This window comes from Oncorhynchus mykiss, chromosome 15 (assembly GCF_057628025.1).
Source record: "Oncorhynchus mykiss isolate SJ-2025 chromosome 15, ASM5762802v1, whole genome shotgun sequence".
Classification (NCBI taxonomy): Eukaryota; Metazoa; Chordata; class Actinopteri; order Salmoniformes; family Salmonidae; genus Oncorhynchus; species Oncorhynchus mykiss.
Genome location: NC_143036.1, coordinates 32,497,320 through 32,514,737, shown reverse-complemented (window position 1 = coordinate 32,514,737; position 17,418 = coordinate 32,497,320). Strand labels below are relative to the sequence as shown.

Here is a 17,418-nt window from a genome sequence, read left to right as displayed (position 1 = left end):
GGGTGGTCAAAAATAACAAAATCACACCCCCAATAATTATACCTTTTTTATATTCAAAATATTGGGTACAAAAATGTACAATTACTAGATTAGCCGCACACGTACCCTAAAATGTACCAAACAGTACCATGTTAGATCATATGTGTACCTCCTGAAGGTATATTATGTGTATTTTGATATTTTTGTACCCAAGTGAACTACACTCATAATGAATGAGTGTAGTGAGCTCAACTTCTAACTTTAAAACTTGAAATGGTGCAAGACCTAAAGCAAATACAGCCTCTGCTACTCTATCACAATTGAATTGATACATTATTTCAACAAACTAAGCCTGATAATATACTTACTTCTCTTGTGAGAACGGAGATGGGATGGAAGATAACGGTTCACTATTTTATTGCACAGCTGGGGTGTCATTCACTTGTCCAGCCCTACTGGGCGTGGAAGTTCGGCAGAGGTGAACAGGAATTTAGCGCGCCTGCTAATCAGTTGAGTTTACCAGGCTGCATACACACTCCAGCCGCCAAGACACCTTTGCACACAGACAGAATGAGAGAAATAGTTCACATACAAGCCGGACAATGTGGGAATCAGATTGGCACCAAGGCAAGTAGAGACCATTGAACTGAATTACTTTTTCATTAAGAATTTCTTTTTTATTTGAATTAACACCTTGCATGTTTTGTGTAGAAAAACAATTTCTTAACTTTATTATGCCATCGCACACGGATTTTGTCCAATATTTTTTGTTACTGCCGCCAATGTTTTTTCAATGGGAATCATCCGTTGCCAGATGAATGACAACGGATGACGAATGATCGGAATGTCTTTTAACTCCGAAAATACCGTGTGTGGCATTAGCCCACATTTTTAGAAGCTGATGTGACAAATTATAGGCTAATTGTAGGCCAGTGTTGTATAGCATATGACCCCATGCTTTGGGTCATATGCTGCGACTTTGCCTTTTGAAAATGTAAATTGCCATCGCTTAATTACAAATCTATTTAGCCTTTAACAAACTTCAGAACGGTCCCTAGCGTTCAGCCAAGGAGTGCTATGAAATTCGCGCTGTGTGAGTCTATCAATTTCAGCAGTTGAGTGTGCTTCAGTCATCAAATAAGACCGAAGGATGCACAATGTCCAATCGTTTTTTCATGATGCCCTGATAACTTTAGGATATTTAACTGTAACCTTTTTTCCCTCACGTTGATAACTCGACAGTTTTGGGAAGTTATCAGCGATGAACACGGCATCGATCCGGCAGGAAACTATGTGGGTGACTCATCGCTTCAAATCGACAGGATTAGTGTGTACTACAACGAAGCGTCCGGTAAGTGTGTCTGTGGTAGAATTAGTCATCATGCTTCATGCATCATGCTTTGGAAGAACTGGGACATTTTCAGCTTCCAGGAATTGTGTACAGATCCTTGAAACATGGGGTCGTGCATTATCATGCAGAAACTTAAGGATGACGCAGAGGAATAGCACGACAATGGGGGGGATTCTAACAATGGAATTATTTTAAGATGGTCATACTATGGATCATTTAGCTATTGAATTAAGGACTCCTTTAGGTACCCAAAAATATATATGAACAAATGATTTGATATAATATTGAATTTAGCCTTTTACTACTATAGCCCAGAGAAATGCATTGAATAACCCATTCATGAATGACAAAAACAAAAATCATAAGAAACAAGCTCTTGAAGTGTCTGTCCTATATCTAGGCGATATAAGAAAGCTCCGGAAATATACTGTGCATTCAAAAGTGTTCAGAACCCTTGACTTTTCCACATTTTCCTACATTACAGTCTTATTCTAAAATGTATTAAATAAATGTTTCCCCTGGGTCAAACGTTTCGGGTAGCCTTCCACAAGCTTCCCACAGTAAGTTGGGTGAATTTTGGCCCATTCCTCCTGACAGGGCTGGTGTAACTGAGTCAGGTTTGTAGGCCTTCTTGCTCGCACACGCTTTTTCTATAGGATTGAGGTCAGGACTTTGATGGCCACTCCAATACCTTGACTTTGTTGACCTTAAGCCATTTTGCCACAACTTTGGAAGTATGCTTGGGGTCGTTGTCCATTTGGAAGACCCATTTGCGACCAAGCTTTAACTGGTGTCTTGAGATGTTGCTTAAATATATCCACATATTTTTCCTTCCTCATGGTGACATCTATTTTGTGAAGTGCACCAGTCCCTCCTGCAGCAAAGCACCCCCACAACATGATGCTGCCACCCCTGCGCTTCACGGTTGGGATAGTGTTCTTCGGCTTCCAAGCCTCCCCCTTATTCCTCCTGGTCATTATGGCCAAATAGTTCTATTTTTTTTAATCGGACCAGAGGACATTTCTCCAAAAAGTACAATATTTGTGCAGTTGCAAATGGTAGTCTGTCTTTTTTATGGTGGTTTTGGAGCAGTGGCTTCTTAATTGCTGAGCGGCCTTTCAGGTTATGTCGATATAGGACTCATTTTAAAGTGGATATAGATACTTTTGTACCTGTTTCCTCCATCTTTACAAGGTCCTTTACTGTTGTTCTGAGATTGATTTGCACTTTTCACACCAAAGTACGTTCATCTCTAGGAGACAGAACGTGTCTCCTTCCTGAGCGGTATGACGGCTGTGTGATCCCATGGTGTTTATACTTGGGTGCTATTGTTTGTACAGATGAACTTGGTACCTTCAGGTGTGTGGAAATTGATCCAGACTTGTGGAGGTCTATTTTTTTCTGAGATCTTGGCTGATTTCTTTTGATTTTCCCATGATGTCAAGCAAAGAAGCACTGGGTTTGAAGGTAGGCCTTGAAATACATCCACAGGTACACCTCCAATTGACTCAATTGAGTCATCGGAAGCTTCTAAAGCCATGACATAATTTTCTGGAATTAGTGTATGTAAACTTCTGACCCACAGGAATTGTGGTACAGTGAGTTATAAGTGAAATAATCTGTCTGTAAACAATTATTGGAAAAATTACTTGTGTCATGCACAAAGTAGATTTCCTAACCGACTTGCCAAAACTATAGTTTGTTAACAAGAAATTTATGGAGTGGTTGAAAATCAAGGTTTTCCTACCTAAGTGTATGTAAACTTCCAACTTCAATTGTGTGTGTGTGTGTGTGTGTGTGTGTGTGTGTATGAACCATAAACAATTAATGAACATGCAGCTGGGGAGCAGTCGTTAAGACACTAACAGCTTACAGACGGTAGGCTATTAAGGTCACAGTTATGAAAACTTAGGACACTAAAGAGGCCTTTCTACTGACTCTGAAAAACACCAAAAGAAAGATGCCCACGGTCCCTGCTCATCTGTGTGAAGGCAGGCATGAAGACTGCAGATACGGCCAGGGCAATAAATTGTAATGTCTGTACTGTGAGACGCCTAAGACAGCGCTACAGGGAGACAGGACGGACAGCTGATCATCCTCGCAGTGGCAGACCACGTGTAACAACACCTGTACAGGATCGGTACATCCGAACATCACACCTGCGGCACAGGTACAGGATGGCAGCAACAACTGCCCGAGTTACACCAGGAACGCACAATCCCTTCATCAGTACCCACACTGTTCACATTAGGCTGAGAGAGGCTGGACTGAGAGCTTGTAGGCCTGTTGTAAGGCATGTCCTCACCAGACATCGCCTATGGGCACAAACCCACCGTCGCTGGACCAGACAGGACTGGCAAAAAGTGCTCTTCACTGACGAGTCGCAGTTTTGTCTCACCAGGGGTGATGATCGGATTCGCATTTATCATCGAAGGAATGAACGTTACACCGAGGCCTGTACTCTGGAGCGGGATCGATTTGGAGGTGGAGGGTCCATCATGGTCTGGGGCTGTGTGTCACAGCATCATCGAACTGAGCTTGTTGTCATTGCAGGCAATCTCAAGCCTGTGCGTTACAGCGAAGACATCCTCCTCCCTCATGTGGTACCCATCCTCCAGGTTCATCCTGACATTACTCTCCAGCATGACAATGCCACCAGCCATACTGCTCGTTCTGTGCGGGATTTCCTGCAAGACGGGAATGTCTGTGTTCTGCATGGCCAGCGACGAGCCCGGATCTCAATCCCATTGAGCACGTCTGGGACCTGTTTGATCGGAGGGTGAGGGCTAGGGACATTCCCCCCCAAAAAAAATGTCCGGGAACTTGCAGGTGACTTGGTGGAAGAGTGGGGTAACATCTCACAGCAAGAACTGGCAAATCTGGTACAGTCCATGAGGAGGAGATGCACTGCAGTACTTAATGCAGCGGGTGACCACACCAGATACTAACTGTTATTTTGATGGACACATTATTCAATTTCTGTTACTCACATGTCAGTGGAACTTGTCCAGTTTATATCTCAGTTGTTGAATCTTATGTTCATACAAATATTTACACATGTTAAGTTTGCTGAAAATTAACGCAGTTGACAGTGAGTTGTTTCTTTTTTTTGCTGGGATATTTATTTAACCAATTTTTTGGGGGGTAGGCACAAAACGACCTTCATTCTTCCATATATTTTTTTGGGACCTTTCAACAACTCACGTGACACTTATGGGGGTCGTAAAGCGAAACTGAGAACACCATCGTGTTTGTGAGAATCTCCCTTTGACATTAGGGGAGATTAGTGTGTAGCCCAAACTTTTCGGACGCTACAAACAGAAGTTGGCACATCGATGGTACCGACGTCAGACGAGTCAACTGACGCCTGTGGGGGTCGTTGAGCAAAACCGTTCGGACGCTACAGACGTTTGTGAAAAGTCCGATTTTTGGGACGTCCGATAGCCTGACAAACACCTCTCTAGCTCTACTACCCTTTCACCGCAGATGCGGAAGTGCGATATAGGCCGATGCGGTGGATTGAGATGCATCCAATGCAAAAATCTATCGCTTTTTTTTATGTTGCTTAGATTGTTATTTACTATGTTAAGTATAGTCTATGAGACCAGGCTGTTTTTATATAGCATGATGTGAATACATTATTTCTGACGCATCTATGTACACCTTTTGTATTCATTCAGCCTTTAAAGTTAGTGTTAGTTAGGACTGAAATATTCAGTGTGAGGGAAAGATGGCAGGCCGCATTGAAAAGGGAAATGTTATCAGGTTGTTGGCAATTCCTTAAGGCCTAAAATAAGGAATGTGATTTAGGTAATAGGTTAAAGGCATACCTGACGAAGTCTTGCTTGTGAAACAGCCTACAGTAGAATACCATGCATTCAGATACATTTGAAATGTATTCCAATCTGTATTTGGTGTTTGGTTGTCTTTTTTCTAGCACACAAGTATGTCCCCAGAGCAATCCTTGTGGACCTGGAACCTGGGACCATGGACAGTGTCCGGTCGGGGTCTTTTGGACAGCTATTCAGACCTGACAACTTTATCTTTGGTAAGTGGACACTGTAACACTTTACTTAAAGTCAACAGCTAAATAATGCATTGTTATTAGGTATTATATGCATCTTAGAGCATTTATAATATCCTATTATATGGCTTATTTTGTCTCTATGTAGCAAACACATATTTTTTCCCTACTGATTCAAAATGGCTGTTTTTAGGTATGTGTACCATTAAGTGTTTTCATTGTTTCTTCGATATCAAAGACGCACAGCATGAGGTTTTGCGGCGGTCACGTGAGGTCTACTGGGCCCAGTTTTTGAAAAACTTTTAATCTGGATCAGAATGTTCCAGATTCTGTATTTGTCTTTTTTGCAATCCAGGATCAGATCGTGCTGGCTGTTTTTGAGCCAGTTTTTCAGAACATAATCGGAAATATCATTCTGATCCAGATACCACAATATCAAGATCACAGAATACGGATTCTCAGTCTTTCGAACAAACCTACACCTTACCATCTACTGGACAGGTTATGGTACTACTTCTACACTGTCATAGGGAAACAGAGAGGAGTAAACTACACAAATAAAGGTACCTGATATAGAAATAAAACATAAATTAGCCTGCATATCACTTACAAGTAAGTACATACATTTATTTGATACTTCTCAATATAACAACTGACCACATACATAAACTGCTGTCAATTTAACCCAATTAACCTTTGGTTTTCAAATGTAATACTGTTTATTTTTAGCCTTTCCTTAGTTTCATTGCAATGTCTTGGTTGAGGTGCTTTTAACCTTTCTAAATACAACCTGAAACCAGCCATCCAGTGGGATCAAGATAATCCTGATTTTCGGCATCAAAACTTATTTGAAAAAGGCAAAAAAACAACATTTAATCCTGATTAAAGGTAAAATTGGATTACAAAATCCAAATCCATACCTGCAGGATCAGAATCAACATTTTCAGTTTTGAAAAACCCAATTAAACCTGACGTTTAATCCTGTCTGATTGTCTAAATCCGATAACTTTTGAAAAACTGGGTCCTGGGGATCAGAATTGATCAAGTTTATAACACAAAGCCCCTGAAAGCTCCCTAGATGAGCCATGGCATCAAAGCAATGGATGTTTTGGTTCTGAACAGTGCTCTCAAAATGGATGGCAGGTTGTTTCTTAGGAGGGTATTTACTTTAGTTGCACGTTTTCACCCATCTCTAATTGGTAACGATAGGGAAATCCTTCAAGGATTTGATAGCAGCATATACAGACTGTTTAAGCTTACTTGAATGGGCAATATGTGAGGTAAACGTGAATATGTGAGGCTGTTAAAATGGGATCCTCTACAGACATAACAACTGATTGTCAATCTACATCAAGGACTTGCGTGCTATCTTGTGTTGTCTAGTACAAACCAAATATATGACATGTGACTCTAAACTACACATGATTGTCATACAAAAACAAAATGGAATTAAGTGATCTACAATTGTGAATTAAATCGTTCAATCAGCACACATCAATCCATATGTTGTCCTAGTCCAGTTGTTTTCATTAGGGCACACAATTGGAAAACGTTTTAAAATGTTCTGCAATTGAGAACAGAAATTAGAGTTTCTCATTGGACAAGTGAAGGAAGTCCCTCACAGACAGTTTTCTTCTGTTCGAAGTCCCAGTACAAACATTCCTACCTGGGTTCAAGTGTGGTGGTGCCAGCGGTATTTTTCAGGAGGTGGATATAGTCATTAGGCACCATTAGGCATCAAATGTAAAAAAGCTGAGTGAAACAGGGAGGGACTACCTAGGTTTGTCCAATAAGAAACACTCATTTAATTTTTTAGAAGTTTTCCATTGCATGACCTAATGAAGACTGGGATGGATCAAGTGGGGCGGTCCCAGCAGAAGTTGTCAGGAGATGCATGATACATGGCCTTAGTCATTTACCTTTTCATTAGCAGCTACGGGGAGACAATGGAAAACTATTTGACAGAACATGAAGCTTGTACAAATGCCAGACTCAACCTACATTCTTGCCTAAGGGATGGGGTGTAGGATTTAACTGAACATTTTCATCCCTTTTTGCTGTCCTTGCAGGGCAGACGGGTGCGGGGAACAACTGGGCCAAGGGCCACTACACTGAGGGAGCAGAGCTGGTAGACTCTGTGCTGGATGTGGTGAGGAAGGAGTGTGAGCACTGTGACTGTCTCCAGGGCTTCCAGCTCACCCACTCCCTGGGTGGGGGCACGGGCTCAGGCATGGGGACCCTGCTCATCAGCAAGATCCGTGAGGAGTACCCCGACCGCATCATGAACACGTTCAGCGTCATGCCCTCACCCAAGGTGTCTGATACGGTGGTCGAACCGTACAACGCCACGCTCTCTGTGCACCAGCTGGTGGAGAACACGGATGAGACATATTGCATTGACAACGAGGCACTCTACGACATCTGCTTTCGTACCCTAAAACTGACCACACCCACTTACGGAGACCTCAACCACCTGGTGTCGGCCACCATGAGCGGTGTGACCACCTCACTGCGTTTCCCTGGCCAGCTCAACGCCGACCTTCGCAAATTGGCCGTCAACATGGTGCCCTTTCCCCGCCTACATTTCTTCATGCCTGGCTTTGCACCACTAACCGCCAGGGGGAGCCAGCAGTATCGCGCCCTGACAGTGCCCGAACTCACTCAGCAAATGTTTGACGCCCGCAACATGATGGCAGCTTGCGACCCGCGCCATGGCCGCTACCTCACCGTGGCCACTGTTTTCCGAGGGCCCATGTCCATGAAGGAGGTGGACGAGCAGATGCTGGCCATCCAGAACAAGAACAGCAGCTACTTCGTGGAGTGGATCCCCAACAACGTCAAGGTGGCCGTGTGTGACATTGCGCCCCGCGGCCTTAAGATGGCCTCCACATTCATCGGCAACAGCACGGCCATCCAGGAGCTGTTCAAGCGCTTCTCGGAGCAGTTCTCGGCCATGTTCCGCCGCAAGGCCTTCTTGCACTGGTTCACCGGGGAGGGCATGGACGAGATGGAGTTCACAGAGGCCGAGAGCAACATGAACGACCTGGTGTCTGAGTACCAGCAGTACCAGGAGGCCACGGCTAATGACGGGGAAGAGACATTCGACGACGAGGAAGAAGAACTCAATGAGTAAGGATAACGTGCCTGTTTGTAAAAAAATATATATATTTTATTTTATTTATTAATATATATATATATATATATATATATTTAACATGTGTTTTGATGTGTACTGTTTTATGCCCAGAGGTCTCGGAAGCAGTGGTGGAAATAAAGCCTGTTTAAAGGCTTTGAATGTGTTGTATGTTAAGTTTTCGTCTAGTGCAGTTTTCCATTGTGTGATATGTTATGTATGGGGTCGTTCCATTTGATTTCGATCACTTTTTGACTGCACCCTTTTTGATTTGAACAAAACATTCTATACGTATTTGACACTGGTGGAAGTGGTCAGAAAGTAACTTTTTGGACTGGAATTCCAAAACATTTAGGGGATGGAGGTGGTCGATAGTTTTGCATACCTCACCCTACCGAGAGACATCCATTCCTTCATTTCTGGAAAAGATTAAAGGTTGAGTCTCGTATCGTTTAAAAGCTTACGAGAAAGGTTTGCTAACAACTTAATAATTTATTTTAACTTCAATTATTTTACATCATCAGAATGTTTTCATGTTGGGTGTAATGTTTTGGCTGACAAATGTACTAAAATGGGAATAACATTTCAACTTTAAAATGGTAGCACAAAGATTATTGGAGGTCACCACATCAGAAAATGTTGTTTTAATCTACAGTGTCAATCTTCTATAGGAAACCTATTGAAATCATAGAAATACAGTTACTAGAATATACATTCCCATTTAAGTTGACATTCAATGGTGGGTTGACCGGCGGTCACCTTTGTCTATCTATCTAATCTATCTTTTGAAGTTAATATTTCGATTCAATTTAAATTCTATACCAGCTAAATTGCAGTGGTCTGAAGGGATACAGTGGGGCAAAAAAGTATTTGGTCAGCCACCAATTGTGCAAGTTCCCCCACTTAAAAATATGAGAGAGGCCTGTAATTTTCATCATAGGAATTTTTTTTTCTCCAGAAAATCACATTTTTAATGAATTTATTTGCAAATTATGGTGGAAAATAAGTATTTGATCACCTACAAACAAGCAAGATTTCTGGCTCTCACAGACCTGTAACTTCTTCTTTAAGAGGCTCCTCTGTCCTCCACTCGTTACCTGTATTTATGGCATCTGTTTGAACTTGTTATCAGTATAAAAGACACCTGTCCACAACCTCAAACAGTCACACTCCAAACTCCACTATGGCCAAGACCAAAGAGCTGTCAAAGGACACCAGAAACAAAATTGTAGACCTGCACCAGGCTGGGAAGACTGAATCTGCAATAGGTAAGCAGCTTGGTTTGAAGAAATCAACGGTGGGAGCAATTATTAGGAAATGGAAGACATACAAGACCACTGCTAATCTCCCTCGATCTGGGGCTCCACGCAAGATCTCACCCCGTGGGGTAAAAATTATCACAAGAACGGTGAGCAAAAATCCCAGAACCACACGGGGGGACCTAGTGAATGACCTGCAGAGAGCTGGGACCAAAGTAACAAAGCCTACCATCAGCAAGGGCATTGAAGATGGCTGGGTTGGCTGGGTCTTTCAGCTTGACAATGATCCCAAACACACCGCCCAGGCAACAAAGGAGTGGCTTCGTAAGAAGCATTTCAAGGTCCTGGAGTGGCCTAGCCAGTCTCCAGATCTCAACCCCATAGAAAATCTTTGAAGGGAATTGAAAGTCCGTGTTGCCCAGCAACAGCCCCAAAACATCACTGCTCTAGAGGAGCTCTGCATGGAGGAATGGGCCAAAATACCAGCAACAGTGTGTGAAAACCTTGTGAAGACTTACAGAAAACGTTTGACCTCTGTCATTGCCAACAAAGGGTATATAACAAAGTATTGAGAAACCTTTGTTATTGACCAAATACTTATTTTCCACCATAATTTGCAAATAAATTCATTAAAATTCCTACAATGTGATTTTCTGGATTTTTTTTCTCATTTTGTCTGTCATAGTTGAAGTGTACATATGATGAAAATTACAGGCCTCTCATCTTTTTAAGTGTGAGAACTTGCACAACTGGTGGCTGACTAAATACTTTTTTGCCCCACTGTATGTCCATTCTATGAATGCTATTTCTATGATTGAAATTACCCCCTCGGTCTACAAGAGTATGCTGTCTTTTACACGTTTAGATAATTGACATTAAAGATGATAAATAAATAATAATATAACTCTGTTTGTAAGCTTTTAAATTATATCAAACTTAACCGTTTAATTGTTCCAGTGATGAAGACATGGATGTCTCATGGTAAATAAAATAAATCTTATTTACAATGACGGCCTACCCCGCCCAAACCCAGAAGATGCTGGGCCAATTGTGGCTGCCCTATGGGACTCCAAATCACGTCCGGATGTGATACAGCCTGGATTCGAACAAGGGACTGTAGTGACGCGTCTTGCACTGAGACGCAGTGCCTTAGACCGCTGCGACACTCGGGAGTTGATTTGATTTGAGGGTGGGGTATGCAAAACAGGTCAACTTTGAGCACATATATCTCCTAATTGTTTTTGCATTCAGGTCCTGAAAGCCACTTTCTGAACACTTCTACCATGGGCAAATATGTATAGAAAGTTTAGTTCAAAAAGTGATTGAAAATCAAATGGAACAACTGTATAATCAAATCTGTATGTACATTTCTCAATTCATGTTGGTCAGTTGTGGGCATGATATGTTTGATGGTTGATGTGTGTTGATTAGTACATTGGGAAGCTGATTTGCTAAGCTTCTGCTCTAGTCTAGTGCAATGCAAATGGAAGTCAAAACATGAAAATGTCATGAACTTTTCCTTATTCATCTCTTAATCTTTATTTTTACCTTCAACTTTTTGTGTTTTATACCCTTTAGAATACCTTTTAGAATATAACTTGTTCCATTGGAAGTGTCAAGCCTTAAGGGACTTCCTGGATGAATAAAGAACACTGGTGTAAATGCTTAGTAGATATAGCTCCAGACACTCTACGGTATGACTGTGATAATGGACAATACAGAGAAGTACACTTCCAATAGCTTGCTAATCGTTCTCCCTCTATTGTGGTTAGAACTTGATTTCCTAGCAGTTTTATTTAGGGAACAAATAAAGGGAACCAGTCATTGTAAACCCCAAGTGCTTTGTTCATATCCGCCTCAGTCATGTCCCACAGCAGACAGGCTTCAACGTTCCTATGGTGGGGGGAAATCCCCCCTCCTACCCCTAGTTACTCACAACAGCTGCTGAGCAAGGCTTTCTCCATTTAGAACTGTGGAGCTAACAATAGGGGACCTCCAGTCTGCACCAAACTATTTAGAGCTATTCATGGCCTCAATGAGTCTTCTGCCATACACGTACCAGCTAACTGAGTCAGCTTAGTGCTACATTTTGGAAGCATTAAAGTGAGAAACCGATACCATGTGTGAAAAGGTTTATACCTTTAAAGACAACTTTACTAAATGTCACAATAAAAGCACCGTGCATGCTGTGTGCTTTAGGGAAAAGAAGCAAACAGGAAGTGAATCTTTCCCCGTGATATGAACAAGATGAAGCATGATCACCATCTGATTTTAAAAGCTCTCTCAGTATATCAGTCCAATAGTGGGTACTTGGCCCTAACACCATTCACAGGTCTGTAAGGTGGAAGCTCCCCCACACTGCTTACACCTACTGTATACAGATCCTTCAGATCTGTTAACATCTTAGTGTTAGGGCCATGGGGAATGGGTAGGAAGTGAATTGGTATTGGCTGTACGTTGACCTGATGTGGTGGTTGGAAGGGCTTGGCGTGGTATGCCCAGCTGGTGTCACAAACGATCTTGGCCGGCCAGTTAGCTGGGAAGTCAGCTGCAGAAGTGCTTCATGCCACTCAAATTACATTTGCACTGACTCTGATAACAACTCCAGTGTGTGTGTGTACGTGTGTGTGTCTGAATTACTTTATGTATTACATTAGCATGAGCAGGCTGTTTATTACACTTTGATCTTGATACATGTTAACTGTATCCTGTATCCAACAGGGAATGGAACCTTGAAGCCCAATAGCTTGAAGCCCCCATCTTTGAAGACAATGTTATCTCACTGAGCTAAAGCTAAGGCGTTAGCACTGGAAACAGAAATATCCCGCAATGAAGCTGACAGTGTTTTTACTTTAGTAGTGATTGTTTCAGTATTATCAGACACTGTAAGTTTTATCCCTGTAAGGATTCACTGACTCAGAAATTATGAAATGAATCGTTGACAGCAGAACAAATATGTGAGCAAAAGAAAGCCAATTGAACTCTCTATAGAAAGCTGTCCTTGCATTAGAGCCAGAACCAGATACAGTAATGCTAGATTGCAGTATGTCACAACCAACAACCAACCAAGTAGTTTGCTTTAGTAAGTAAGATGTTGCAATTGTCTTCGAGCATTTCGGGTCTGAATAGTATGTGAATCAAAACTCAATAAATGTTTCCTTGAAATTGTCAATTTGTTGTGAGTTTGAAGATTGAAAATAACTACAGTTGGTGAAATGTCTTAAAGAGACAGTACTTGCAGCTGTTAAAGACCCAGTGTAACCCTCCCATGTGTCTCTGTAGCCTCACTCTAGCAGAAACCCACTGCCTATTAAGGGAGGACTGTGCTGGCTCTCAGACTGGGTTATGAAAATATTGCCAAATAAGGGGAAGAGTGACTTAGTATATGTATTTAATGGAGATGAATGGAAGGTGCACATTGGTACTGCATGGGGAGATAGAGTATGTGCATGAATGGCACCCTCTGGTGGGTAGATAGTGAACAAATAACTAAAGTAGGATAATGATGCTGTTGCTTTTCTGGATGCTTGAGCCAACAAGAGGTATGCTTTTTGCCCTTTAACAAAGGTTATGGCATACACCCACAATTAGATCCTATACAGCCTATGGCAGCCTTAGCCTATAGGCTATTAAAGTTTGGTATTCTTGTATAAGACATGTTCTTATAACCAATAAAGGGATGGCGTTTCTTCCCTCAAGATGAGGTATGCTGCTGTTATAAAATACTAGTCATTTTAACCAAGTGACAAAGTAGTTATTTCAAGAGCACCTCTTTCCCTCCTAAAATGCTTTTGTTCGTAGTGCAGCATTGCTCCTTGTCAGTCTAGCCTGGTCTCATAGACGAGATGTAACATAGTAAAAATAAATATGATTACTCTATTTAGAAGGATTTTATTGCTTTTAGTATGGTTACATAAGACAGATGGTTACATAGGTTACTTAGTTTGAGTCACATTACGGACAACTTTAGCATTTTAGCTAATTGGCAACTTTTCAACTACTTACTACTTTTTAGCTACTTTGCAAATACTTAGCATGTTAGCTAACCCTTCCCCTAACCCTTTTAGCTAACCCGTAACATATCATAAGTTTAGCAAATTCGTAACATATTGTACACTAAGCAAATTCATAACATATAATATGAATTGTAATTTGTAACACACTATATATACAAAAGTATGTGGACATCCCTTCAAATTAGGGGATTCGCCTATTTCAGCCACACCTGTTGCTGATAGGTGTATAAAATCGAGCACACAACCATGCGATCTCCATAGACAAACATTGGCAGTAGAATTGCCTTACTGAAGAGCTCAGTAACTTTCAACATGGCACCATCATGGGATACCACCTTTCCAACAAGTCAGTTTGTCAAATTTATGCCCTGCTAGAGCTGCCTCGGTCAACTGTAAATTCTGTTATTGTGAAGTGGAAACGTCTAGGAGCAACAACGGCTCAGCCACGAAGTGGTAGACCACACAAGCTCACAAAACGGGACCGCCGTGTACTGAAGCACGTAGTGCATAAAAAGTGTCTGTCTTCGGTTGTAACACTCACTACTGAGTTCCAAACTGCCTCTGGAAGCAATGTCAGCACAATAACGGTTCGTCGAGAGCTTCATGAGCCTAAGATCACCATGCGCAATGCCAAGCGTTGGCTCTAGTGGTGTGAAGATTGCCGCCATTGGATTCTGGAGCAGTGGAAACGCAATCTCTGGAGTGATGAATCACGCTTCACCGTCTGGCAGTCCGACAGACGAATCTGGGTTTGGCGGATGCCAGGAGAACACTACTTGCCCCCAGTTTGGTGGAGGAGGAATAATGGCTGGGGCTGTTTTCCATGGTTCGAGCTAGGCCCCTTAGTTCCAATGATGGGAAATCTTAATGCTACAGCATACAATGACATTCTTTTTGTTCATTTTTGTTCATTTTTTTTCATTAATTTTTTTGTTTTTAGAGGTGTGACTGCATCTAGGGTATTAAGCAAGGTTACATTTAGATCCTTGGTTAGGTGGATAACTGGGTAGATGGAGGGAGTCTGGAAGGGAATTTATAGCGCAGCTTTTTATAATCCTTGGTTGGGGTCTGAGCAGACAGGTTATGTTTCTTATTGGTATGTATTAATTTGTGGATGTCCATCACCCATTTCATATGATGCACTACATGACCAAAAATATGTGGACACCTGCCCATCAAACATCTTATTCCAAAATCATGGGCATTAATATGGAGTTGTTCCCCCCTTTTGCTGCTATAACAGCCTCCACTCTTCTGGGAAGGCTTTCCACTAGATGTTGGAACTTCTGCGGGGACTTGCTTTCATTCAGCCACAGGAGCATAAGTGAGGTCGGGCACTGATGTTGGGCAATTAGGCCTGGCTCACAGTCGACGTTCCAATTCAACCAACCTGCTTTTCTAACCTAATTGAGGAGAATTAAAAACAATCCAAAATGTGCTATTGATACATTCACAAAAATAACTAAAAAGCAGCATTCTTCTTCACTTCAGCAGTGATGAATTCATTAACTTCTTAAATGAAAAGATCATGACCATTAGAAAGCAAATTACGGACTCCTCTTTGAATCTACATATTTCTCCAAAACTCCTGAGTTTTGTCCTGGGTTGGCACAGAACTGCCAGGACCTAGTACCCTATTCTAAGGAGGCAACTGAAAGAGCTATTTCCTGTGCTTGGCCCTCTTATGTTGAACATAATAAATGGCTCCCTGTCCTCCGGATACGTACCAAACTCACTAAAAGGGGCAGTCATAAAGCCTCTCCTGAAAAAGCCAAACCGTGACCCGGAAAAAGAAAAAAAAAACTATTGGCCTATATCGAATCTCCCATTCCAGAAAAAAAACATTGAAAAGCTGTTGTGCAGCAACTCACTGGCTTCCCGAAGACAAATAATGTATACAAAATGCTCCAGTCTGGTTTTAGATCCCATCATAGTACTGAGACTGCATTCGTGAATGTGGTATGGGACCTTTTAATGGCATCAGACCAGACTGTCCTCGTGCTCCCAAACCTTAGTGCCGCTTTGACACCATCGATCAACACATTCTTTTGGAGAGATTGGAAAGCCTAATTGGTCTACACGGACAGGTTCTTGCCTGGTTTAGATCTTATCTGTCTGAAAGATATCAGTTCGTCTCTGTGGATGGTTTGTCCACTGACACATCAGTTGTATGTTTTGGTGTTCCTCAAGGTTCCGTTTTAGGACCACTGTTGTTGTCACTATATATTTTACCTCTTGGCGATGTCATTCGGAAACACAATCTAAACTTTCACTGCTATGCGGACGACACACAGCTGTACATTTAGATGAAACATGGTGAAGCCCTAAAATTGCCTAACCTGGAAGCCTGTGTTTCAGACATAAGGAAATGGCAGCCATTTGTTTTATTTTAAACTCAGACTAAACAGAGATAATAGTTCTAGGTCCCAAGAAACAAAGACATCTGCTGTTTGATCTGACAACTAATCTTGATGGCTGTACAGTCATCTTAAATAAAACAGTGAAGGATGCCTGCGTTAATCTTTTCTGACGAGCATCTTCATAACATTGCAAAAATCTGAAATGTTTTGTCCAAAAATGATGCAGCAAAGCTAATCCATGCTTGTCTGAACCACTAAATAAACTTCAGTTAGTGCTAAACACGCTCTCATGGCGCTCATGAGGACCACCACAGGAAATGAAGACCCAGAGATACCTCTGCTGCAGAGGAAAAGGTCATTAATTTATTTATTTATAATTTTGTATTAATATTTAAAACATACAATATACTTGCAGTGAAGCCGCTCAACAACTACATCACATTAGTCATCTAACAGACTCCCACCCAGAGCAACACACTGAAGCAACCAGGGTCAACACTCTGCTCAAGGGCACGTCTACAGATCTCACATAAGGTCAAAAACGGGGACCTGAACCAGCCATCCCATCAGCCACTGGCCCAAGCCCCCAACCGACAGGCCATCATCAGCCCTCCAAGATCCCCCACACAGTTCCCCAAGAGCTGCCCCTCAACCATCCGAGATCAATGGACAAAAATAAAACTGTCCTTTGGTTTGATGAGTCCAAATTTGAGATTTTTTGTTCCAACTGCCGGGTCTTTGTGAGACGCACAGTAGGTGAACGGATGATCTCTGCATGTCTGGTTCCCACCGTGAAGCATGGAGGAGGTGGTGTGATGATGTGGGGGTGCTTTGCTGGTGACACTGACTGTGATTTATATAGAATTCAAGGCACACTTGACCAGCTTTGCTACTACAGCATTCTGCAGCGATACGCCATCCCATCTGGTTTGCGCTTAGTGGGACTATCATTTGTTTTTCAACAGGACAATGAACCAACACACCTCCAGGCTGTGTAAGGGCTATTTGACCAAGAAGGAGAGTGATGGAGTGCTGCATCAAGTGACCTGGCCTCCACAATCACCCAACCTCAAACCAATTGAAATGGTTTGGAAGGAGTTGGACCGCAGCGTGAAATACAAGCAGCCAACAAGTGCTCAGCATATGTGGGAAATCCTCCAATACTGTTGGAAAAGCATTCCAGCTGAAGCTGGTTGAGAGAATGCCAAGAGTTTGCAAATCTGTCATCAAGGAAAAGGGTGGCTACTTTGAAGAATCTAAAATATATTTTTATTTGTTAAAAATAAATTGGTTACT

General features: G+C 42.0%; 1 protein-coding gene across 1 annotated transcript; it reads left to right on the top strand.

The window, feature by feature from the left end:
• Nucleotides 1-438: 438 nt before the first annotated feature.
• tubb6 (tubulin, beta 6 class V) lies at nucleotides 439-12,918 on the top strand. Its single transcript, XM_021563081.3, has 5 exons — nucleotides 439-606; nucleotides 1,222-1,330; nucleotides 5,268-5,378; nucleotides 7,424-8,483; nucleotides 12,468-12,918. The coding sequence occupies exons 1-5, from the start codon at nucleotides 550-552 to the stop codon at nucleotides 12,490-12,492; spliced, it is 1,362 nt and encodes a 453-aa protein (XP_021418756.1). The 5' UTR covers nucleotides 439-549; the 3' UTR covers nucleotides 12,493-12,918.
• Nucleotides 12,919-17,418: the final 4,500 nt, after the last annotated feature.

Excerpts from the sequence above, each read along its gene's own strand:
- tubb6 (XM_021563081.3), top strand. The coding sequence starts at position 550 with ATGAGAGAAATAGTTCACATACAAGCCGGACAATGTGGGAATCAGATT. Across the intron at positions 607-1,221 it reads GGAATCAGATTGGCACCAAG|TTTTGGGAAGTTATCAGCGA; the intron begins GCAAGTAGAGAC and ends ATAACTCGACAG. Across the intron at positions 8,484-12,467 it reads GAGGAAGAAGAACTCAATGA|GGAATGGAACCTTGAAGCCC; the intron begins GTAAGGATAACG and ends TGTATCCAACAG.